General features: G+C 37.2%; 1 protein-coding gene and 1 pseudogene across 1 annotated transcript in view; one reads left to right on the top strand and one right to left on the bottom strand.

Moving 5' to 3' along the window:
• Positions 1-26,751, bottom strand: part of Jmjd1c (jumonji domain containing 1C) — a 157,474-nt gene that overhangs the window by 33,968 nt on the left and 96,755 nt on the right. The window contains exons 4-9 of the mRNA XM_055598915.1: positions 7,920-8,025; positions 6,043-6,167; positions 5,265-5,408; positions 4,982-5,174; positions 3,064-4,742; positions 191-375 (exon numbers count right to left, since the gene is read on the bottom strand). Coding sequence (XP_055454890.1) covers positions 191-375; positions 3,064-4,742; positions 4,982-5,174; positions 5,265-5,408; positions 6,043-6,167; positions 7,920-7,926 — 2,333 coding nt within the window. The 5' untranslated portion in view covers positions 7,927-8,025. The remainder of the gene's footprint in view (positions 1-190; positions 376-3,063; positions 4,743-4,981; positions 5,175-5,264; positions 5,409-6,042; positions 6,168-7,919; positions 8,026-26,751) is intronic.
• Positions 12,007-18,151, top strand: LOC129670374 (mitochondrial import inner membrane translocase subunit TIM14-like; annotated as a pseudogene).

The following is a 26,751-nucleotide window of genomic DNA, read 5'->3' as shown; positions in this document are numbered from 1 at the left end:
TAGTAGCTTATACATAGAATTTCACAACATGGAAAGCTGAGGCAGGAGGATTGCAATCAGTTTGACAGCAGACTGACTCAACAAAACACAATGAAGAGAATGTCGTGAAAGTATAATTTTAACAATAATTTTAAGTAAACTATTTAAAAAGTTACAAATAATTGTGAACTCAAGGGTGAGGTTTACGCACGGGTGAGTGTGCTCTTTGTGGTGCTCTGCTCCCGTCTTTGTCAGTGGTGGGCTGGAATGCACTGTAATCTTGTGAGGTCGGTGAGGCTCTGCACTGGAAGGTCTGACAGGAACGTGACTGAGTAAGCCAATACCATCTGCTGAGGTCACAGGCGTGGGCTGATGTAACCAAGGACTGGGAGAATTCTATTAAAAACAAAACCCAAAACCCCTACAGTTTAGCTACAAACAAATAAAACCAACAAATTAAACTGCTGCTTAACTAAACTGAGCTGGGCATAGTGTTCATGTACTTAATCCCAGTACTCAGTTTCACAGCAAGACTTCTGAACATACTGTATTTATGAAACCTGACATTTTAAAAAATGAATCTGGTGAAGAATATTCATTAACCAACACTAATCACACAGACTTTCCACATTCTACTGAAAACCTATCATTAAAATACTAACTTACAGAAACATTCCTTCACTAGAAGCAGAGTGCCATGAGTTGACTATTAACAATGTCCACAACCAAATTTTGATTTATGATCCCAACACTAGAACTGCTCTTCACAGCAAAACCAGAATATTAGCCCTAAAATGCTATTCCACTATAAGAAAAAATTATAATCAAGTTTGTCTGTCAATTTTTCTCAGAGTAATTAACATTGAAGAGTTTATGCAGAATGTGCAGATCATTACATTTAAGGGCTCAATGTAGTCAATCGTTCTCTATAAGCCAGACACTGACAAGCCTCTATAGTTGGAGGTATAGAAGCATTAACAGTTATGATTTCTATAACAGCATGTTACCTGTCTAATAAGTTAGTATTTATATGGTGACAGTGACAGGCACATTAAAACCAATACATCTAATTATGTGTTTAAAAACTTTTATCTGTGCAATAGCTCAATATAACCCAAAGGTGTGGTTTATAAATCTGTCATCGGGATGAGTCATATACCAGGAAAATTAAAACCACCTTTAAGTAGCTAAAAGGAATAAATCTTGTAACACACAGCAACAATATCAGAGCAGTTAGTATGAATCAAAAAGATAGCTTAGTAAGTTATAGCTCTAAACCTCACAAACTAATGCATAATAATTAAAAAAAAATTAAATATAAGATGTCACAAAAGGCCCTATCTCTGAAACAAAGTCGAGAGGGATAAACTTCTGATTATACAAGCACAATCCTAGAACTGAAATCTTATCAATACTAAATGTGCCAGTATTGGTGCAGAACAAACTGGAGCAATCACTGTTAATTTCAGTGAAGAAAACCAAAGCTCACAGAAATGCAAACTATAGGAGAGTTACTGAAAATAAAGCACAGAAAATACTCTTCAAAATTAGGGATTAATGACCCTGATGGCCTCATGACTGCCACCTAAAGTTATAACAGCCCTATGACAAACTTTTGGCACTGTGGCAACCATACGTGTGTCTACTCTCATTTCCAATGCAAAGCTAAATATAAACAATATTATTCCTGAAATAATGAAACTTTGTAGCACTGGCTTTAAAATCACCACTGCTGACATATTATGGAGCTTGTCCAGAACATGACACGGAAAGTGATAAGTACATCCCATCTTCATGGAAACACTATTCCTAAAAGCTAAGTAGTGAAAATAACTCATATGTCCACTGACAAATGCTAAACAAAATGGCAGAGTCCTTGGTTAGCACAGCTAAGACCCGAGTGCTAAGGAATGAATAAGTGTGTGCCTAGCTACATACACTTGAAATAAAGTAGAATGCAGCTTTTGAAATGGCCATATATCTGCCTCAATTGTCAATATAGATGAATCTAAAGGACATATTTAACAACTGCTCAAAGACACTTGACTCCAGTGTGTCAGGTGGCTCACCAGGAAACCTGCCTTTATGCCTACATGCCTGTACTAGATTCCCAGAAGCCACATGGCAGAAAGAAAGCCAAAACCCAAAATAAATTGTCCTGTGAACTGCACTTGAGCACTAGGGCACACCATCTCACCACTTACATGACAGACAGATAGAAAGACAGAGGATACGTAAGAAAGAAAAAAAAACAAAAAACTGAATAGATAAATGAGTGAATGTAAAAGGAAAATTTGATACTACTTATTGAATCAAGAGCTTGAAAATGATACATTTCATATTGCTTTTACCACAAGCAAGGTGGTATTTAGAACAGTCCTGGGGGAATACATAAAAAATATAGTGGGCAGCACAAAGGCCAAGGTTGCTTCATGATGTAAGTTTTTAACAACAGATTCTATTCCTTTACATTTTTTATTGTTTGTGTGGTATTGCTATTAGCACACAGTTATTTGCTAGTGAAAGCACACATAATCCTATTCTACCATCTTCTGCAATAAGGTTATTAGAGATTTTTACAAGATAAAAAAAAGTTTAAGGGTTCAGCGCTGCTCAAAGATACATGACCCTGCAATATTATTGCAGATGTAGTGATGGCTTTGCCAAATACCAGGAATCTCTAACTTTTAAATGACCTTATGCACAAAAGGCACTTAAAAAAAAATCATACTTAAAGGACTTAAGGCACTTTGAAATATCCCCCAAACATAATACATCCAGCTTTCCAAGGGCTAATAGGACATCGTTGGGGTTTTTGTTTGTTTTTTAATTTACTAAAATGTATTTTTTCAAAACCTAACTGAAAAAAAAAAAAAAGTAAAAAAAAAACTTAAATGGTACAAATAAATTTTAATCTGGTACATTCACTACAAAACATATATACCACAAATCAAAGTCTAAAGACTGATGAGGTTATTAACCATCTGCAAAAATAGCCAATTAAAAAGCTGTAATATTTTTAAAGTACCTACAGAGGTTAATTAACAGATACATGTTGCTCTGGAGCAAAAAAGTGTCACTTACCCTCCTTAATGAAGCTTCAGCATTAACTGCATTTTCTGGATGAACCCACTTAGAAGAAGGCAGACCAAGTCCTGAGTAAGCATGTGTTCCATTCGGATATTGCCAAATAATTGGATAAAGTCCAAGCTGATTATATGAAGCGGAAGGATGGGCTTGTCCAAGAAGATGTGGCGACTGGTGTTGCAGCAGCTGTTGCTGCTGCTGGTGTGCTAGTGCTAAGTGGCTCAAGCTACTGGCATGAGCACTCTCGAGGCGAGGGTGGCCACCAAGTAAAGAGGCAGGAGGCACTCCAGGTAACACAGTGGGAAGTAAATGAGGGGGATGGACAGAATGGTGTGGGCCACTGGTGAGAGGGTGAGTGTTAATGGTAGGTAATGGAGCTTGACTAGATGACCCAGCCAGTAAGTGGGCTCCTGGCGTTAAGGCAGGGTGATGGGTACCTGGGTTTAAACAGGTTCTATGGGATGAGGAATGAAGAGGGAAAGGATGCTGGCTCAAAAAAGGTGAAATGTGATTAGTTCCTGCTTCTGTTGCAATAAGAGCAGGGTCCCTATAAACCGTGAAGTGCTCGTTTTTATCAATGATTAGAGGGCTCTTTGTAGTTTCCAAAGCACTACCTCGAGTAGGAACTGGGTGAAAACTACATCTGGATAACTCATGTTCTATTTTAGTTGCCAGCCTTCTCTCACCAATAGCTTGACTATTCCCGTAAGTAGCCTTAGACTTTACAGAATCAGGAGACTGGGTGATCTTGGGTTTAACAACTTCAGGCGAAGAATTGGATTTTCTCTTCTGAGTGTCAACTGAAGTACTTAGTTTAGACTTTATAGTTTCTGGTGGTGGACTTCGTTTATGCAGCTGATCCTCTGTGACAGAAGCTGTACTTAATGAAGACATGTACGGGACATAGTGATTTCTCTCTTTATCCACATCTCGGTGATCATTTCCTGAAGAAGTACTTATAACACTTGGTTGAGTTAAATCCACTTTCAAAACATCACTGACCCAGCTCTGGTCAGAATCTTGCTTTGCTGTCTCTGGGTGTTTAGCATTTGAATGTTTGGAGTCACCAACATTAGCATCTATGTTCTCATGTGTCTGGAGGCCAAAAGTATTTGAATTTTCCTGAGCCGCCCTCTCTGAATGAGTATCATTTTTGATATCCACAATACATTTGGGTGTCGGTGTTCTGGACACTAACTTCTCCTTTGGTAATAATTCCACTGTCTGTTTGTTTTCCATATTGCATTCCTGAAGAACTGAATCACTAGAATGATGATCAGCAACTGTGGCCTGTTCTGATGAACGGAGAGTCATTTTTTCTTGAAGGTGGCTGTCCATGGAATTTGGCTTTTCCCCTTCTTCACGGTTTTTGTCTTCCTGAATCTGATCCCATGGATTCTGAGCATCTATTAGGGGATCTTCTCCTGCCTTCTCAGCAATTTGGGATTTTCCTTCTTCACCACTTATCTTTGAAGTAATTTTATTTTTCAACTCATACTCTGGCATTTGTTCGGAAGAATTATTAGTTATTCTCTTACTTGAATTTTCTGAGTCACTGCTCTCAGAAATGTCTGAAACATTGTCAGTCCGAAACCTTTTCATGTTAAGTTTCTTTTCATCCTCCTCAGGTTTCCTTCTTTTACTCATCACATGTTTGTTTTTACCTTTAGGATTTTCTGAAAGATTAAAAAAATTAAGTTTTATTTTTCATGATCAGTAAGTATCTTTTTATTCATGAACATGCCCTTAAAAAAATTAAGTGGGTTCGGCCAGGCAATGATGGCACATGCCATTAATAAAAGCACTCAGCCCCAGATCTCTCTGAATCTGAAACCAGCCCAGTCAGTGAGTTCCAGAACAGCAAGAACAGTGAGAACCTATCTCTCAAAATCAACTATTAAAAAGTGGATCCCACCTCCTCGTGACATGTAATCATATTTTTCTTCCTTCATCTTCTCTTCATCAGGTATACTGCTATCTGAGCCCTTCCTCTTACTTGGACGAATACTTCTTGGTTGCTGTTGCTGGTGTGTGTTCTGTTTTGGTACAGCAGCTTGAGAGTTCATTGCTGGTCTGGGACTATTTGCTTGAGCACGTGTATAATGACCCTAAAAGTCAACAATAATTATATTACTATTTGAGTTGAGTAGCCTGAGGAAAAGTACTTTATAAAAATGCATTACTAGTAAAATACATACGTGAACAGCGTTGATGTTTTGACTGGCACGAGACCTGCGTCGTGATGTAATGCCAATATTTTCACCTTTTAACAAAGAGTGAACGACATCATCTAGAAAGGTCATTTGAACCATAGAAGGATCGACATTCTGTGGTTCTAGTACCTAATCCATGACACAAAACAAACATTAAATCTAACAAACTGACCAGCATAACATTAGTACAATTTCTTTACTTAGTTGAACTACTTACAAATCAATTAGGGAATTCAAATTTGTAAGGTATCACCTGCTTATATAACCAACTTTAATTACAAAAGACAAAATTACCTTTTCCCTTTTGCATTCAACAAAATTCTTAACAGAAAAACCTCAATAATAAAATGTGACATGAGAACTATGTGTTTTGAAAGTGTTCAGTAGTGAAAAGAAAATACTTGGGAAATGTTTATTATTAGAGAGAAGAAGAAAGCTTAAGTTTTAAGAAAGTTAAGTTTTAATTTTTGGGAAAAAGGCTAATTAATTAGGAACTAACTTTTGTCAGTACTGAAATAAATGTGACAGCACCATCACTTCCTGAGTGGACTCTTGGTAACATCAGATACATTTAAACTTATTAGGGTTATATGACTAGAAACCCTAGACAGTATTTATCCTGCAAAACTATCCTTTCCAAAGGATTACTTGTGAGACTAGGGTTAGGGGTTGGGAGTAGCATGCACTTAGCACACGTAAGGTGTGCTTATTAATATGTGCACAGCCCTGGTTTGATCCCCAGCACCACAACTTAACTATTTACCTGATCATTCATAACGATCATGGTGCGGGTGAAGAGATCATGATGAGTAATTATGCCAGTAAACCACTGGGTGGCAGAATCTTGTCTATAAACTCTCACTCTGTATCCATTTAAGGAATAAGGACCTTAAAAAAAAAGCAAAAAAACAAAAACAAAACACACACACACACACCAAAAAAAAAAAAAAAAAAAAAAAAACAAGGGATATCTTAAATGAAGATGTTTCCTACTAGGAATTACAATGCTCTGTGACAGACGAGTAACACACTTAACATCAGTTTAAGAATGTCTTAAAAGACAGTTATCTTAGTTCAGAATGAAGTTATTATATGCTGCACATAGAATGTTTTTGCAATCATAAATTAGGAAGAGAACAGGACACAATGTAAAGCCATAGTGGTCTAAACTATGGTACAGAGGTAAAAACTAGTTAGCAAGTTTTGAGAAAATGAAGTTTATGTCTGAAATGGGAATCTGTAATTTGTAATCAGTAATTTGTAACTGATTTATGGGACAGCTAGCAGAAGGTAAGTCCAAAAGCACAACAGCCTTAAACCCCACACTGAACACACAATCTGAAGTCACACTCAAATATTTTTGTCAAACACAGAAAGAGATTATTAATACTTTACTATTTTCTTAACTAAGGATGTAAGTAAAGAAAAACTTGTAAAAAAACAGCATGATTCTATCACCAAACTACAAAGTCTGGAGGAACAGTAAGAACGAACACATCACATCATCTAACCATAATCAATACTTTCTGATCTCTGGACTTCAAAAAATATTTTTAAATCTCTTTAAATGACATTATTAAACACATGTAATTTGGAACCTCCCTTTTTGTATTTGATATTAAGAAACTGTATCCCAAACCAAACCAGGATAACACCAGTATAATAGATTTATTTAAAAATAAAAGTTTTACAGACTACAGTGATAACTGCTACACAGGACAGGATTCTGAAGCTTGAGAGTTGCTGGGTAGGAGACATATGCAAGAAGTTCACTTTACTTACTTATTTATGATGTATGAACTTCTATGAATAAAGCTTGAAGAGAACTTACACTAAGAGTTGTTTACTACCTGAATGACCTGCTGTTGTGCAATAAAACAAAACACTGCTTACTAATACTTAATGACATGAATGGTTTTGTTTTACTTTTGTTTTTTTGAGACAGGATCTCACTATATAGTACTGGCTATCTTGAAACTCAATTATGTAGACTAGGCAGGTCTCAAACTCATTCCAAAGTGATGTAATTAAAAACTGGCATTAATTTCAAAGACTGACATAAATGAGAACTTAACAAAACCGTATTCTTTGAATTCAATAACAAATCAACAGTTCAAGTAATATGTCTTAGCTTCACTCCAACTTCACAAAATCTTCTATTTACCATATGACTTTACTGCTGTCAAAACAATTTACTAGGAATTATAAAGCAGCTCAGATTTGAAAATCACAAGCTAGAGGCGAGCCTGTAATTACCTGAACAAAGGAAACAAAATTAAAGCTGGTACTGTGCTAACTGCTGCACAGGGAACACTTATCAGATACCAGCAGCGTTCTTCAAAGGAGATCAACTATGAATTTGGGCAACCCTCCATTGCTTCTCTTTCCAGGAAGAATATACCTTGAACATACCAAATTATGAAAATTTCCCCTATCAACAAAACAACAGTGAAGCTATAATAAATAACAAACCAGTGAAATAATAAACTTTATCAAAATGTTTATTTATACTTTGCCAATTATTTTCTGGCACACTACATACAATTAAAACTATCAGAACTATCAGATTGCATAAAATTGAGCATTCGAAAAAAAGTTGACTTAGTTTCAGAAAATTATATATGTAACTTCAATAGATACCTTGCATAAAAATCTCCTGAACCTTCTGCTCCTTCACCCAGATCTTCACTTCTGCATGCAGCTGTGGGTTGTCCCTGAGTATGGGCTTCAGGCTGTCTATATCGTCCTGAAATTATAAATAAAGAAGGGCCCATCACATTTTGCTATCAATAGTGTCATAACTTCTGTATTCTATGTTCAAAGAACATTAACAAATTCCATACTACAAAAGCATAAACTCATAATTAGTTTTATACTTTTATAGCTATAGCAACTATAACAATACAACATGAGAAATTATTCTGTAGAGAGATCTGATCCTTAACAATTACAACCATATTCAAAAGTGATAGGAAACAACAAAATTTGGTACTGGGAATCTCTTTACTAAGAGTATCTGAAATTCAAACTTCTATCAATTCCTTTATCTGTGAAGCAGTTAGTAATTTACTCCAATACCTTAACACAATAATAAACAACAAAATAATAAAACAACAAAATAATATGTGTATACATACACACACACATACACACACACATATAAAATCATGGTAGACAAATAAAAAACCAAAAGTCATAAAAGAGTTGTAACAATGACACTAGGTACTATTGAAATAAAACTCTTACACAATTACACTGCTGGTCACAAAAGTAAATTTACTTCTATAACATTTTATAAATAAGCACTAAGTGATATAATTCAAAACTAAGCTAGAGTAATCCCGTTTACTTTACTGATCAGATTTCTTACATGAATCATTTTCATGTATACTTCATGATAAACATGCATCTACTGCTAAAATGTATCATCAATTTTTCAAAAATGAACCTACTTGATACAATAAAAAATATATACACTTCTTCATAGTTGATATGGTATGTCAAATAGGATATAAGAGAGTTAAGTACCTCATTTATCAAATATTACAACTTAACAAAAAGGGGGTGGGAGGAGCTGGGGTATGTACTTATAGCACAAGGCCCTGGCTCCCCCCCCCCCCACGCACCACCCGAAAAGCAAAATAAAAAATTTTAGTCAGTCTCCAACTATCAACAGAAAACTTACTTGAAGTATCCTAGTCTGATAACTCTTCATTTTCATAATGCTTACATCTATATTGCTTTCCTGAAAATGGACTCTAAAATACTTGGTTGGACCTTGCAATAATTCAATCACAGCTCACAGCGAAATCATGAACACTAAAAGCTTAGTACTCTGGACCCCTAGAATTATCATTCTAAATTTATCCTAGATAAATACTGCCCTGACTTCCTTTGCTGATGAACAGTGATGTGAAAGCATAAGCCTTTCCTCCCCAAGATTTTTTGGTCACAGTGTTTTGTCAAAGCCATAGAAAGCCTAAGACAGATAATATAAAAAAATCACTAATACTTTGTTATTCTTACAGAACATACCTGACAGTTCTAATTATATACTTTTATATGCAATGAGCATTCACTTAAAATATCTCATAAGACTATCCTACACTACAAATTTTCTGAGCTCGTTTTCACTTTTTCCTCATATTTCTTTCCATAGGAAACATCTAAACACCTGAAAACTACTGTACCATTTCTTTTTTCCTAAGAATGAAAACAGGGGCTGAAGAGATGACTCAGTGGTTAAGATTACTTGCTGCTTTTTCATCAGATCTGGACTCAATTCCCAGCATCCACATCACAGATCACAACTGACCACAATCACTGTTCCAGGGAATCTGGAACCTTCTGGCCTGTGCGAGTAATTTGTCATGCATGTGGTACATATACATGTATACATACAGGCAAAATACATTACATGTAATATAAAAATTAATCTTAAAAAATCTAGTTCAAACTGGAATGATAAGCAATTTCTGGGGTTAGTCATATTTAAAACCATTTGCTTTGATGATACCTATATATAACAATTGTGAATAAGAGAAATGCATTATTATAAAAATACCAATAATGAAGGGATGCATATGACTCTAATCCTAGGAGGTGCAGGAAAAAGGATAAATAGTAAGCCAAGTTGGGTTAAATTTAAGTTTCAGTCCAGCCTGAACACACAAAAAAATACAACACACAACACACACACACACACACACACACACACACACACACACCCCAATTCCCAGTACCCACATGGCAGCCCACAGCTGTAGTCCCATGGGATACAATGCCCTCTTCTGGTGTGCAAACATACAGTCATAAACATAGTCATATACATAAACAGAATAAAATAATATTAAGAGAAAGAAAAGACTTCATCACATCACTCTTCCACTGAAAACCCTCTGGAGGCTTTCAATCCAAACTTACCAAGCCAGAAGTTAAGTCTCCATCATAACTGGTAACATCTCTTAATGTCTATAGTCATCTATTCTTTGAACGCTTTCCACTTTCTGTTACAGTTGATGATTTCTATCAGCTTTTGGGCTTTATTTACATACACAGACTTGTTTTTAAAAATCTGTATTTACTCATGTGTGCCTGCATATAGATGATAGGGAACAACTTATGGGAGTCAGTTCTCTCCTGGAGATCAAACTCTGATCATTAGACTTGGCAGCTCTTGCCCTTCCCTGCTGAGAACTCGGCTAATCTACAAATCTCAACTTTCACCTACCTTCAGTCTCCTCAGTCTCACCCAAAAAATATGTGTAAAGCTGAAAAAATAGCAAATGGACTCATTTTTGAGACAAGGAAAAAAAAAAAAGAGGCAAAAAGATAAAATAAGTCTAAGAACAGGAAGTTAAGGGGGTTCCTGCTTGTAACCACAATTTCCTCTTTGCTGTAGGAGAAAGGTCATCTACTGGTAGAAAAGAAGGAAGTTTAGTACAGTAGTGATAATTGGGACAACTGTGTAAGGAAATACAAGTTCACAGAAGCATAAAAAAATAATGCCAGAAGATATTAAGGGCTCATCTGAGAGTAGAGTCAATACAGTGCCACTGAAATGCCGGGTTTGAGTGATGTTTTCCTTCGGTTAGTCAGCATTCTGCAATGTAAATCTAACAAGTCTGCATTGTCCCACACGTAACACTTGAATTGGGGCTGGCATGGTTACCAATACCACATACTGTAAATTTAGGACATGTCAGTAAAAAGTAAAAGACAGAAGCTTCAGAACAACCTCCAAACCAAACACTAACCAAACAAGCAAATCTTTCCATTAGAACTACTCCCTTTTTTGTACTGAGAATCAAACACGGGCCCTGTACATGCAAGTCACTTAGCTGAAATGCTACCCCAGAATTATTCAAACATTGGAATTTAAAAGCAAATGTAACAAAAATATAAAAAGTATATATGGGAGCTCAACTGTTGGTTGGTACAAATGCTTGTGAAAAGGTAGAGAGATGGCTCACAGTCAGGAGCATTTCTTGTTCTTGCAGTGCACCAACCTTCAATTCTAAGCACTCACAATGTAGCTCACAGCCATCCTTAACTCCAGTTTCCAAGCAATCTGATGTCCTTCTGACTTCTGCAGGCACCTGGTACACAAGCAGTGCATTCATGCATGCATGCATGCATACATACATACATACATACATACATGAAAAACATTCATACATGTAACATTTAAAAAAATGGTTGACATTATATACAGGACAGAAAAATCTTGGATGGAAAAATATCACACACATAAAACCATGGAAAATAGAAGAATGTAGAACTTAATAATTATGTGACTCATTGTTTTTAAGCAGGAATAAAATGTTTCACTATGTATGAAAATGTGGGTTTATTTTGAGCATTTCTCAAACTTCTAAGGGCTTCTTGAAAATACATACATCATGAGCTGACATTTATACACAAAGGCAAACTCCATCCTCTTTTTCTATACTCCAGAGATTTAAACCCAGGGCATCACACATGCTAGGCAAGCAATGTACTTATTAATTTCCTGAACATACACTTCTATATTCTGATATAAATATCATATACATTCTCTTTAGCACAAAAATTTCACAACACAATGTGTGCTTTTATATATTAACACATAGAAAATAACAATATAATGAAAGGGGAATTGTGTAGTATGTTAATCAAAATTTATGTAAATTAACTTGTTGGATGGAGGGTGCATACAGATCAGTTGGGAGAGCAAAAGCTTAGGAACATGACTGTATACCTTGCCCAGCATTCTGACAGGTGAGATCTCTGCTGCACTATCAATTCCTAGCTCTCTTAAGAATTAACATGTCCATTCCAAAGGGGCAAAATTCCCTGAGAAGACAGATTTTATAGTCGGATAAATATCTATATATGCGCGTTTAAATAAAGTCTCAAAATAAATTCTAGCCATTTATTGTCCTCTACAATCACACAAATGCATATACTGACTTTAGTTCCTCTATTTTAAAGTTTCAATTTACCTATAAATTGTATCTAACAGTATCATTTATGAACTCAGATATAAATCTCTGTTGGGGATGGTTGCTGGGGCTGGGGAATGTGGAAGTAGATTTTTAAGGGTTAGGGAGGAAGAAGAGGAGCTAAGACATCAATAGTTGTGTTTCTACTTAAATTCATTTAAAAAGTTAATTTCAAAATGTGGACTTAAGCCTATTTATGGAGGGAGACAAAATGAGAAATGCTTTGAAAGTGCCCGAGACCAATAAAAACTATCAGCAGTTTACTACTCTCCCATTCAAAGCTGGCAGATAGCATTACTTAGCCACACCTGTGCAGAGCAGCCACACAATGCTTGCCAACCAAAAGCAACGTGGCAGAGACAAGCTACCAGTTAGTACAAGTTTGCTCATACATATGCAATAAGCATTAAAAGGGCTTTCTTCTATCACTAGGTTTAGTAAGCAATGAAATGTGCAGATCTCAACAGGAAAGTCTCCACAATTACAGTCTTCAGCACCTTGTGTAGTACTGGAGCCTCAATATGTAAGCAAGAAGATTAATTCCTTGATAAAAAGTGGGTGGGAGAGAAGCAAGAAAGAAGTCATTTTACCTATTGCAGTTTCCAGTCAGCGTACTATATAATCACTTAATCCTGGGAATTGTATGAATGAAGAAATGTTACAAATCTAGATTTTGATTTAATGTATGAATTACAGTAATCTGTTTTTGTTTTGTTTTTTAAAAGGCTATTCTCTGAATGGCAAAGAGAATATGCACTGTTAACTAAGAAACAAACTTGCAGTGCTGACTCCCACTCAAAGGGCATCTGGAACATTATTTACAAAGACAAAGGTTTACTATTTACCAATTACAGATCACTAGGGCTATAAGGAATCCTATTCAAAAACAAACGTGGCATGAACTCAGTGGCAGGCTCTCTGATCACTTCCTCCTGGGTGCTGCAGCCTTGCCAGGCCACAGAGGAAGATGATGCAGCCAGCTTTGATGAGACCTGATAGGCTAGGGTCAGATGGAAGGGGAGGAGGACTCCCCTATCAGTGGACTAGGGAAAGGGCATAGGAGGAGAAGACAAAGGGAGGAAGAGATTGGGAGGAGATGAGGGAGGGGGCCACAGCTGGGATACAAAGTAAATAAATTGTAATAAATAATAAAAAAATTAATTAAAAATTACAAAGAGCAAATGTGATGGAAGTATATTACTAAGTTATAATTAGTAGCCTTTACCAAATAGCTAGGTTTAGCAGTCACAATAAATCATTCAGGAAAAAAAAATTTTGTATGGAACTGAACTGAATAGGTAAGAAATACGAGGCAGCTAGGAGAAAAAACATCTCAGAACCAAGATCCAGAAAAGGACCATCCAAAAGCAGAAGCATTAGGCGCTGGGACTGTGCTCAGAAGCACGGCTTGCCAGAGCATGATCCCTGGGCATGGAAGACGGTTAAGAATTGACCCACAATTAGGATTCTGAAAATACCTAATAGGCCATATAAATGCTTTACTGTCAGTTGATAATTTCAAAATTAACCAGGCAAAAGTGCTTCTACTTTCCCAGCTATCTTAGAACTGCAGTCCAATGGTGCTGTGGACAGAAGAGCACTGCAAAGGGGGTAGAGGGTGTGGCAATTAAAGAAGGGGAAGTGACAAGGGCATTATGGGGCCACAGAAACTTGCCCTCCAGGAGCTCAAGAAAATCAAATATCAAAAGCACCAGTGACAATTCTGTGTGGACCTTGCTATGTTATGGTGTCCAGGTATCTGGTTAAATGTCAGTCTACATGTTTCTACCAAAGGTCTTTCAGGTTTAATTATATTTAAGTAAAGCATAATTTGAGTAACAAATAACTCTCCACAATCAACCCAAAGTTTAAGACAGACTGACGTCTTCTAAGGAAGACTGGTCCTTATGATTCCAGACTGCTTTTGGATTTAGGTTGGCCCATTCAGTAGATTCTAGACTTTTTAGCATGTTCAAATTTCCTAAGCCAATTTCCCCTTCCCACCCTGTCCTCATCACTCTTTGGTTCTGTTCTGAGAAAAACCCTAAGATACTATTGTTTCCCTATTGGGAAACATTCATGTCCTTACCTTTTCTTTTCCATCTTTTGTTTATTTTTAGTACTGTGAAAATCAAAGCAAGCCTCTGAACATTAGCAAGTACTACTGTACCACTAAAACACATCTCCTACCCCATCTAAGTTCCAGTAGAATCCTATTTCTAAAAAGACACGCATGTCTGCTAGTCTACAAACACTATAAATAAACTACTATTTTAGAACTTAAACCATGACTCTGTAATGAGCTGTGTACCCTTTCCCCTACATTATCAATCTTTAATCTTCACAATTACAGAAAATGGCCAGCATAAAAGCGAATGGCTACATGTCATACTTCAGCAACCACAATGTTGCCCTTTTGCTTCAATGGTCTAATCTAGTGCCGAATAATTTCTGTATGAGTTATGAAACCAAGATTTATCTGGAACATTCATAAAATTTCAACGGCAGAACACAGTGATAGTTATGTTAGTTACTTGGGACTGACAATCATTCAACAAATTATGTAGCTACAGGAAAAAGGGATATTATCCTAAGATTAAATCCTAACTAATTAAAACTCTATGAACCTGGCATAAGAACAGACATATAGATCAAGGGTATAGAATAGAAAGTGCAAAAATAAATTATAGTACAAATAATCAGGTAAGTTTCATTGTAACTAACTAATCACTGAAATAACAGACAATCTTTCAAACAAGCCATGCTAAAAATATCTGAGCCCTTAGCCAATATCATTTCTTAAAACTGAATCAAAATGGATCATACACTTAAAATAAGAGGTATAAAGAAGAATCTCTGAAGAATACATTCATAAAAATCCTTATGACACTGAATTTGGCAATGATTTCTTGGCTGGGACACCAAAGGCACATCCAACAGACCTCTTAGGCTCCATTAATACAACCTTTGTGCATCAGAGCATGTTACCTGGAGGGAAAAGAAAGCCAACAGAATGGGGTGGGGAAGTTGCAAGCCATGTTCTTAAATAAGGACCGACATCCTGACTAATGTTCCTGACTCAAACGAACTTTTTTTTCCTTTTAGTGAGCAAAGTAAATTAAAGACTGGTTCTCATACAGATGGTGAGAATCTACCTGTCGGTAATCACAGGGAAAAGTAGGTTAAAATCATGTTAAAGTACGGCTATATTTTCATTAGACTGGCTGCCACACAAAATGAAAAGAATATAACAAGCACTGATGAATCAAAAGAAACCAGAAGCCTTGTGTATTGTTGATAGACAAAATGAATTAGTGAACACAGCATAGAAAATAGCTGCTATTTCTCAAATAGATGTTTGTTTGGTTGTAGGCGAGTGCGTGCGTGTGTGTGTGTGTGTGTGTGTGTGTGTGTGTGTTGTTCTCTTTTGAAGGAATGAAGAACACTTTGTGACAGTTTCACTGTGTACCAGGCTCAGGCTAGCCTAGAACTGAATGTACAGCCCCAACTGGTCTTAAACGTGCTTCTCTCTCCTGAGTTCTGGAATTATAGGAAATGGTTGGCTGGGATCACAGGTGTGAGTAACCATAGTTGGCTCCAAAAAGTTTAAAAGATAAAATTTCCATGTGCTTCAAAAACTACATATGCACACACACGTGCATACATACATGCACGCACACACTTACACACACACACACACACACACAAACTAAAAGGGAGCACAGAAATATGTAACTGAAGCATTATTCACCATAGCCAAAAGCAAAAGGCCCAAATATCCTTCAAAATGCAAAAATACAATGTGGTATAAAACACGAAACACTCAGACACAGTAAGAAATTAAATTCAAGCACATGCTATAACATGGGGGAAACCTGAAGATATCATAGTAAGTGAAACAAGCCTTTAAAATAGATACTATGTAATTTTTCTTGTGTGCAATACCTAGTATAAGCAGAATCACAAGGTAGAACGCAGATTACCAAAAACTGGAGTAGGTGAAATTAGGAAATAGGGAATTGCTCTTTAATTAATATAGGTCCTGTCAGGGATGATGAAAAAGTTTCGAAACTGGGCAGTCTGTACTATTAAGGTACCTTTTAATACCACTGAATTTTGTACTTAAATTGTTAAAAGTTAAAGTTTTATTGTTTGTTTACTCTAAACAAATGCACTACAGACAAAGAGGCTGAAACCAGTCTTGTGGCTGATCCAATTAAAATTGCTTTAAAAAGATCCCCTTTTCAGGTGAGGGTGGGAATGCATACCAGTGCACAGAGGGGAGAAGCAGATTGTTCTCTGTGAGCTTGAGGCCAGCCTGGCCTACAAAGAGGGGTCTTTCCTGAGACTGATACTCCAACCAAGTACCATGCATGGAGATAACCTAGAACCCTGCACAGATGTAGCCCATTGCAGTTCCACAGTAATGGGAACACAAACTGTCCCTGACATGAACTTACTGGCCTGCTCTTTGATCACCTCCCCCTGATGGGGAACAGCCTTACCAGGCCACAGAGGAAGACAATGCAGCCACTCCTGATGAGACCTGATAGACTAGGATCAGAAGGAAGGAGAAGAAGACCTCCCCTATCAGTGGACTTTGGGAGGGGCATGTGTTGAGAAGAGGGAAGAAGGGAGGGTTTGGGAAGGGAGGAGGGAGGGCTTTACAGGGGGGATACAAAGTGAATAAAGTATAATTAATAAAAAATTATAAATAAAAATGTGAAAGATTTACCTAAAAAAAAAAAAAACTGAGTTCCAGACTCCAAAATAAGGCCTTGTCTCAAATCAATAAACTTAATTAAAACAACCCCTTCTTGTCACTATAGCTTTGCAGAAAGATGATAAAAGTTAAGGTTTATGTATACTTTCTGCCTGTTCATTTGACTTCCTGTATTTCACCACTTTTAACATCCTACTAGCAAAGCTAATTTACATTTGTCCTAAGACAACTTATGTCGATTTCCTTTTACTTGTCTGACATCTGATGATATGTACTGTGTTTTGCCTTATGCACTTTTGTATTTCTTAGGTGTCCTTTCCCTCCATCAGATTACAGATTTCATGAAGACATAGGCTACAACACAATAGGCTCTCACAGGAACAATTAACAAGCCCCAGCTCATTACTTATCAGCTAGTAACTGTGAGAGACAACTATCTTACCTAGTCAGGTTAGAAGACATGAATTTTAGACAGGCAAACAGAAGTATGCTTTTCTTCCTCCAACTTAACTGCGCAAATCTATGTCTTCGGAATACTTTATTCACCACAGAGAAACCAGACTGCTGAAAAAAGTAGGACAAATGCAAAGCATCTTAACCAGTTGGAGTTCTATGCATAAAATCCAATTAATCTGAAAAAAAAAATGCATGGAGAGTATAGCTTTACATAAGTGTGAAAACCACTGGGAAATTGTAGTGACAAAAACTAGAAAGGAGGAGGTGGAGGAGAAGGTGGAATAGGAGGAAGAAGTGGTTAGTATTATAGTTAGAAATCAACTATAAGGCTGCTGGAACTGGCAGCCGTGCTGGGCCATGAAGTGCAGTCATAGCCAGTACAATGGTAGCAGTCAGACTGACCACTGCGGCTGCAGAATTTGCAAGCCATTATGTTTTACAAGTCATGAAGCATGTGGAGCCTCAAGTACAAGTTTTTCAGAGCCTACCAAAATCTGTCTTCAGTGGCAGGTCCTGCAGAGGTGGGTTTAACCCAAAGATAGCAGGCGGCAGCACTGATACTAGCTGTAATCGCTACTGCAAATAAAGTAACCCTCAGGGATGCTCATCTACGGATTATGCTCTGAACTCCCTGAGACAATAGAGGACCTCCTTACATAGCGGCCAAAATCAACGAAGCTAAAGACTTTCTAGGACAAGCTAAAAACTAAAGTAAATGTGATCAACTTTAAGCCTATCAGTCCCCGTGTGAGTATATTTTGTAATAAAATACCTCAGAGCCATACCCTTGGGGGAAGCGGAGAAATCAACAATAGGGGATACAAGAGAACGCTATACGTACGAGAATCCCCACGTGACTGCTCACAGTGTGACACAGTGAAAACAACCGCTCAGCATCTAAAACTTATGGTAAGACTTCTGTTTTTGCTTCTGCTAGCTTTGTGAACATCACTGTCACAAATTCCCTAACCCTCCTTTTTCCTTTTTTTATATACTTGATTCCACACATTCTTGCCCTTTCTCTCTCCTCTCTGCAGGTGTTGAGGATGAAATGTGAGGAATCCTATATGACTAACATAAATATCACATAAAAATGTTTGGGAAATTATTGAATTTTTAAAAATAATTTAACATCACAAATTAACTGTGATTTTAAATAATATAGTTGAGCTTTAGGAAAACTGCATTAGAGAAAAAGAATAAATATTACGATCCTATTTTTACTGGCAAAAAAAAAAAAAAAAGGCAGAAAATCTTTCTCAAACACTAAGTAGTGATGGTTTAGACTCTCTGAAAACCAATGCATAAAAACATAATTTCACAGACTTTAAATTCTTAACAACACAAATAAGAGGGAACATTGTAAGATCAGCAGAGAGGTACTACAGTGACTTATGTATTTCGTGTAAGTACTGCAGAACAGCTCATACTCTGGGCAATTTTTAGTCAAAGTAACCTGGCCCTGGCCTCCATGGATGCATGTTCATATTTTCGAGGTAAACTAAGTTTTGGGTTTAATGTCTCTCCTCTTAAGAAACTAAAACAATCATAATATAAATTGATACTTACTCATGAGATCTTAATAATTTCATAATTTCTACTGATATCAGGACTTTATAAAGTAGTTAAGTGGAAGATATAAAAACAGCATACCAAAGTTAATATTAAAATACAACATTCCAATTCTTCTCGCCAACCCTCTCTAGGTAAGTAGGTAAGGAAAAAGAATGATTACATTTTAGTAGCTGGTTCTCTTGTTTTTGTGGTCCCTCTTTTATTATCCAGGCTTCAGCTTGACTCTAGTATTTCAAACTGTCACTTTTGAGTAGAAATGGGACAAAGCCAAGAACTGCACAAGAGCAGCTTCCTGCTTTGGGCTTTATCTAGACCACCGTCAGGCCATGCCTACCCAAGGATACTAATTTTACCAAGCCAATAATCTATTAGGAGTCAGTTCACAGATAATGCTATAAACCTGTACTTTTTACAGTCTTAGAACAATGTACATGATATGTAACTTAAGAGCGATATAGGAAATGAGCTTAATTCCTGCCAGAATATAATTTAGAAACGTATACAGAAAAACAAGCTAAAAAGCTGTCAGTAAGTCTTTGGTTTTCTAATTTGGTAGAATTTTTCACTTGTATCTAGTACTTCATAATTCAAAAGTTTCTTCTTGTGATAAACCCAGTTTTAGATAAAATGCTTCTTCTCTCAGACTGAACCAAACATGGTTCTTAACTTGATTGGGTGACTACTGGTCAGAAATAACTGTTTTTGTTTTTGTTTTTTTTATCCTTAAACAAGCTCACAGAAGTGCCAAAGAAGGAACTTCAAAGGTCATTTAGTAAAACTATTTCATCAGGTATTTAAGGGATTTCTCCAAGCCAAAACACTACCTTCACAAAGACTCCCCATATATTGAAACAAGAGGGGGGGACGTTCAATGTTTAACTACATGTGCAATCAGCATTGTTTTTCAGGCAGGACACTGTTGCATCCCCAGACTAGCCTCTAACTCATGCTCCTTCTGCTTCAGACTTCAGAGTCTTGAAATTACAGTACGCACCTAATAAACTTTGGAAAGAGAATAAGTATTAACACCAAACAGAATTTGACGTTCTGGTGTGTGTATGGGGGCGGGGGGAGCTGGAAATCTTATTTCAATATACCTCTGAGAAAGGGAAGAGAAGGGAAACAAAAAACCACTGTGGAAAAATATATACAATAATTAGATGCTGATAATAGGAGTGATTGTACTGGCAGCTGAAAAAAACTGTTGGATAAAGAAACAATGGTAGATGTTCTAAAGAAGACTAATAAATCATTAAAATATGAACAGAAAAAGATGAAGAAATGTCCAACAAGCGTGTGGATGGCAGGAAAAAGAGTTACAAGCAACCACTCAAAAAGCTTAAGTGTACCATACTATGTGAAGAGGGAAACAGCTACCTTGTGAAGCTGTGAGTAGCTGTTTAACAAATTTCATTTTAACCCTAACACCCCTGATGTATATGGTTTGCCTGTATTTTATATTTGTGAACATTGTTCATGTAAAAATTTCCAATTCTTTCCCAAGTCAAGATTTTAAATCATGATTAAAAGGATACACAGAAATCACTGCTGTTTACCACTATGACCACGTTCAATCTCCACAGCAAAACATGTTACTCACATAATTAGCTCCTTCTGATGTTGCAACAACCAGCATACCACTGTTAATACAGATCAATTTTTATACTTGCTGGTTAAATGTACTTAACAATCTTTTCCCTCTTTTATCTGATCCTGTCTACTATTAAAAACACGAACCTTTTTTTTCTAGCAAGGGTGACAATATACTGATATTTCCTTATCACTGATTATACTGCCAGTCTTAACATATTTTTTTTTAACTTTCATCCTTAGTTTAGCTTTCTTCCTCAGACTTTCTAAACTTTTAAACCATTTTCATCTCTATTGACCTCATACTCCTAAAGCCCTCACTAAGCATTTTTTATTCTTTTAATCAAGTATGCTTCAAGGAACTCTTTTTTAATTTGGAAGACAGGGTCTTCTTTAATTCACAGGCTGACCTCAACTTTACAGCTGTGTTGGTGCATACCTGCCAACCCAGAACTCTGGAAGCTAAGATGGGAAGACTCCAAATTGAAAGCTAGCCTCAGTTACAAAACAGGGTCTACAAAAAAGAAAGGGAAAGGGTGCTGATTAAATAACTCCCAACTCTAATTATCACTATCTTAAAATAAATTCTCTTTCTTCTTTCTCTTGCTCTTTCTCTGGGTCAAATCTGTTTCCCACTGGAATGTTTAAAGTATAAAAACACTCTAAAGCAGTGGTTCTCACCTTGTGGGTGTTGTCAAATGACTCACAGGGTAGACCAAGACCATCTGCATAGTAGACATTTACATTACAATTCATAACTAAACAGCAGCAAAATTAGAGTTATGAAGTAGCAACAAAAATAATTTTACAGTTGAGGAAAACCAAAACATGAGAAACTGTATTAATGAGTCACAGCATCAGGAAGGTTGAGAACCGTTAAGCTAAAGTGCCTGTCTATACTCAGAAGGCAGAGGCAGGTAGATCTCGGAGTTTGAAGCCACCTTGGTCTACAAAATGGATTCCATGACAGCCAGAGCTACACAGAAAAAAAACCTGTCTTGAAAAACAAAACAAAATATATTTTTAAAGTGTATCATTTTTCAGCCCTCTGTAATAGTAACATTTTGATTATTTTCTTTTGTAAACTACTAACAATATCATCACAGCATGTTGAGAAATAAATCTGCTTATAAACAATTAGGCGTTTCCTTGTCAGTGTACCATTTATATTAATTACTTAATTCAAGCAAGCATTGCATATGCTTAGTTTTAACCAAACCACCAACTAAGGTTTCCCCTTGGCTATTCAGAAGCTATATTTCACCTTACTTGAGTTATCTCCTCCTGACTATAAAGCAACTTCAAACTCCAAGGGGATAGTGACAAAAATTCTTAAAACAAACAAACAAACAAACAAACACACACACACACACACACACACACAAAAAAAAAAAAAAACCACTGAATACCTCTATTACAGGAGACCTTCTAAACTATTGTTAGCTCACCCTAGCCAACTGTTTCAGTTATTTTCAGTAAGCCAGTTGTGCTAGGTAACAATTACTTTAAAAATATCCCGAAATCTCAGACAATATATTTATGTAATCAATGGTGGAAAAATTATAGGTTGAAATGGGTTGAAGTATAGCTACTGGTGGAGTGCTTGCTAGCGTGTGCAAAGATCTGAGAAATTTTTCATGACTGAAAGGATACAGAAATTACAAATATGCAGATCCAACACAATCCAAAGGCACATAAAGGCCCTTGGCATATGGTGGCTCAGCAGGGTAAGAACACTAGCTGCGCCTGCAGGGGACTGACACTCCTAGTACCCACACGGTGGACCGTAGTCCTGTGAAGCCTCAGTCCTTGGGCATCTGGCTCTTTTCTCTGGCCTCCACATGCACCAGGAACAAATGTGATGCAGACATACATATAAGCGAAACATGCATACACATAAAAAAGACAAAATAATAAAGACTCATCAGCCAACAAGATGGCACAATGGGTAAAAGACACGTGCCACCAAGCCTGACAACCTGAGACAGAATCCCAGGACTCTCATGGTGGAAGAAGAATCAACTCCTTTGACCTCACATGAGAGACACAGCTCATATGCATGTATACAATCATAATAAACACACAAACAAATAAATAAATATTCTCCTCTACATCTGTGAGCACTCTCTGGTTCTGGAACTAAAGAAGAACTCTGGTTACCCCCAACCAGCCCACTTTGCTACAGCCACCCAGTAATCCACAGCAGTAGAGTATCTACTTATTGAGTACAATGATTCAACATTTACACACTACAAGGAGAAAAGTAGCATTACTAAGACTTGTATTTCTAAATTCAAAAGTTCACTAGGACCCAGAACTTCAGATACAAACATAGTAATTAAATTCTACGATGAGTATACTTTATGCTAGAGAAGAAAGATGAAAATGGGGGTATAAATTTGGATAAGTATATTCTTCATATATATTGAGAAAGGGATTCTAGTTTGTTTTTGTAGAATTTTTCTGTGTAGTCCTGTCTGTCCTGGAAGTCCCCTGTGGAGCAGGCTGGCCTGGAATTCAGATTCGCCTGCCTCTGCTTCCCTTGCGCTAGGATTAAAGGTGTGTACAACAATTCTGTTCAGCTACCTAAGGGTTTTAACTAGTGTCCTTTGTGTCTCTCTTTCTTACCACAATTAAAAGCAGAGGACTGTCCAGAATAATTAAAGAACTGCTAGAGGTATCAACACCCCCATATAAATTTGTACTACAAAGCTATAGTAACAAAACAAGTATGGTATTAACACAAATACAGGCAGGTTGATCGATGGAATTAAACCGAAGAGACAGGCATAAACCCACACACTGTAAGACACCTTAAAACTTTTTTAATTAAGAAGGCAGAAATACACACAGGAGAAAAAAAAAAAAAAAGATTATCTCCTGCAACTGATGTTGGTCAAACTGGACAGCTTCATGAAGAAGAATGCATATTAATCAATACTTATCATGCTACACAAAAGTCAACTCCAAATGGTTATCAATGACTTAAACATAAAACCATATACACTGAACCTGATAAAAGAGAAAGTTGGGAATAGCCTTGAATTCTTGGCACAGGAACACTGGCACAGGAACACAGATCAATAATTAATAAAACCTCATGAAACTGAAAAGCTTTTGCATGGCAAGCTACACAATCATTCGGACAAAGCCGCAGTCTAGAGATTTTATCAACTATACATCCAATAGAAGACTAACATCCAAACTATATAAAGAACTCAAAACTAGGTAACTAGAAAACAAATAGCTAGGGCACATGTCTTTCATCCCAGGGTTCTGGAAGCAGATGGAGCTCTTGAGTTCCAGGCTAGCCTGGTCTACAGAGCAAGTTCCAGGACAGCCAAGGCTACACAAAGAAACCCTGTCTCAAAACATAAACAAGAAAGAAAAACAAATAACACAATTAAAAATGTGGTATAGATCTAAACAGAGAATTCTTAAGAGGAAATTCAAATGGCTGAGAAACATTTTTAAAAAATGTTCAACAGCCTTAATCATCAGGGAAATGCAAATCAAAACTACTCTGAGATTCCATTTTAGACATGTCAGAATGGCGAAGATCAAGTGACAGCTCATGCCGACAACGATGTGGAGAGTAAGGGAACACTCATCGATTGCTACTGCAACTGGAAACTTGCACAGCCACTATGGAAGTCAGTGTGGAGATTCCTCAGGAAGACGAATATCAATATACCTCAAGGCTCTATACCACTCTTGGGCATATATGCAAAGGATGCTTTATCCTACCACAGACATTTGTTCAGCAATGTTCCCTGCTGCTCTATTCCTAGCAGCCAGAAATTGGGAACAATTTCTGGAAATTGGGAACAAAGTCTCTCAACAGAAGAATGGATAAAGAAAATGCAGTATACTAATACAATGAAGTCTTACTCAGCTGTTAAAACAAATCTGCAAACAAATGTATCTAACGGGGGGGGGGGGGGGGGGGACACGACTGTGACAGAGGTAAGCCAGATTCAGAAAGACAAACATGGTATATATTTGTTTACATGCAGATATAGGCTGTTAAGTCAATGATAACCAAGCTATTCTTGTAAAACTGCAGAGATTAAGTAGAGAGAAAGAGACTAAGGGGGACAAATAATCTCCTAGGAAAGGGAAACGGAATAGGTAGATATGGATGGATGGAGAAAACGTAACCTGTAATGGGAAGATCAAGTAGGGAGGGGGAAGAAAGAGGATGACAAAAAGAGGAAATATGAGGAAAGAAAGTTAAAATGAAGTCATTTGACTGACAGTATGGAACGCTAGTGTTAGTAGAAGCTTCCTAAAATATATACATTTACAAAGGTGAGCTAAATAAAATTAAAGGAGACAGAGCCCCAAATGGCTATCTCCTGTAACCAAATGAAGCTTCCTGTAGTGAGACTGGGTTGTGTCCAATTGAGTTGTTGGTCGAAGGGAATCCCCCCAACAACCTAGGCTATTGTCAAGACTACATACAGGCTGCTCTCCACAAACTGACAGTGAGGCCCCACTGCTGAAGACAGCACCCACACAGCTCATTTAGCATGGAGAGGTCAGGCTGGTGCCCACACAGAGCCTGTACCCCTACATTCTAGGTCTTCAGCACAGCAAGGAACTCTGCATGCTACCAAAAGAGAAACATTAAGCCAACCCAGGCACTTGCCAGGTGGTGGCGCATGCCTTTAATCCCAGCATTCAAGGAGGCAGAGGCAAGTGATCTCTTAAGTTTGAGGACAGCCTGGTCTACAGAGCAAGTTTCAGGACAGGCAGGACTAAACAGAGAAACCCTGTCTCAGAAGAAAAAAAAAAAAAAAAAAACAACAACAAAAATAACCCAGGTACAAACCCTTTGATCTACCCAGCACTGATTGTGGCACTACTTGTGTGACCGAAAACTTGAGACTAGATGGGTCAGAGACCTAGGGTAAAACCAAATAGTATTGTCTAAACTTACAAAAAATAAAAAAAGACAGTAATAAAATGACGCCTAATGACATTCTGCTATACTAAATATTAATGTCCGGTTCAGGCATCAGAGACATCTCCTCCTGCAGCAGCAGATTGGCAAATACAGAGGCCCACAGCCAGATATTATGCAAAGAGTAAGAGACCTTGGAACACTCAGGAACACTAAATTGGAGGTCTCCATCAAATCTCTCCCCTCAGGGTTCAAGAAACAACACTGTGGGAGATGAGGCAAAATAAAATTATTGTTTTATTATTATCCCTTAGAAGCCTGTTTGTGTAATGAGAGAGAGAGAGAGAGAGAAAAGGGCAGATCCAGGAAAGGGGGGGAGTAGAAACTGGAAAACATAGAAGAAACTGTAATCAGGATATATTGTGCAAGGGAAAAAAAAAATCAGTTAAAGAAAGGGAAAGAAAAGCAACAGATTGGGATACCTAGAAAATGCTGAACTTTCAAAGCAGATCAAACCTTATTGAAGTGATAAGTCCTATACAATTTTCAGGCAAGAACTAATCTCTTCCATGTCCTATACAAGCACCAACCAGAAAACTGCAGGTATGTGCGTGGCTAGTTGCCAAATTCATTTCAAGTCGATTTCAAAATCATGATAAAAGCTGAATGTTCTGTCTTTACCATTTAAACTCTGATGAAAAGTACAGTCAAACTTAATGGGGGAAAAGTGTCACCGTTTGTAATTGCATTCTCAAGTGCAACAAAATGAACTATATAATACAACCAAAAAGCTTCAAATGCAGAAGCAATGACAACCCAATTCCCATCCCATACAGTAGAAGCAGCAGAGTTCCCTGATTCCTTTCCCTGCCCCCTTGCTTCAAAGAATTTTAACAGCAACTAGGCATGATCAGAAAAATTAAGTGGAGGAAGCAACTCTTTGTGCACACAAGAAGAGAGTAACAAAATAAAATTAACAATACAAAAGATGAAATAACAGAACAGGAGCCTACCGCAGAGGGCCTCTGAAAGACTCTACCTAGCAGTGTATCAAAGCAGATACTGAGACTCATAACCAAACCTTCAGCAGAGTGAAGGGAATCATATGAAAGAAGGGGGAGTTAGTATGACCTGGAGAGGACAGGAGCTCCACAAGGACCAAATATATCTGGGCACAGGGTCTTTTCTGAGACTGACACTCCACCAAGGACCATGTATGGATATAACCTAGAACCTCTG

The sequence above is a fragment of the Psammomys obesus genome, unplaced genomic scaffold (assembly GCF_907164565.1).
Source record: "Psammomys obesus unplaced genomic scaffold, mPsaObe1.curated_primary_1811, whole genome shotgun sequence".
NCBI lineage: Eukaryota > Metazoa > Chordata > Mammalia > Rodentia > Muridae > Psammomys > Psammomys obesus.
Note: the sequence above shows the minus strand (reverse complement) of the source record. Positions and strands in the feature narration are given on the sequence as shown.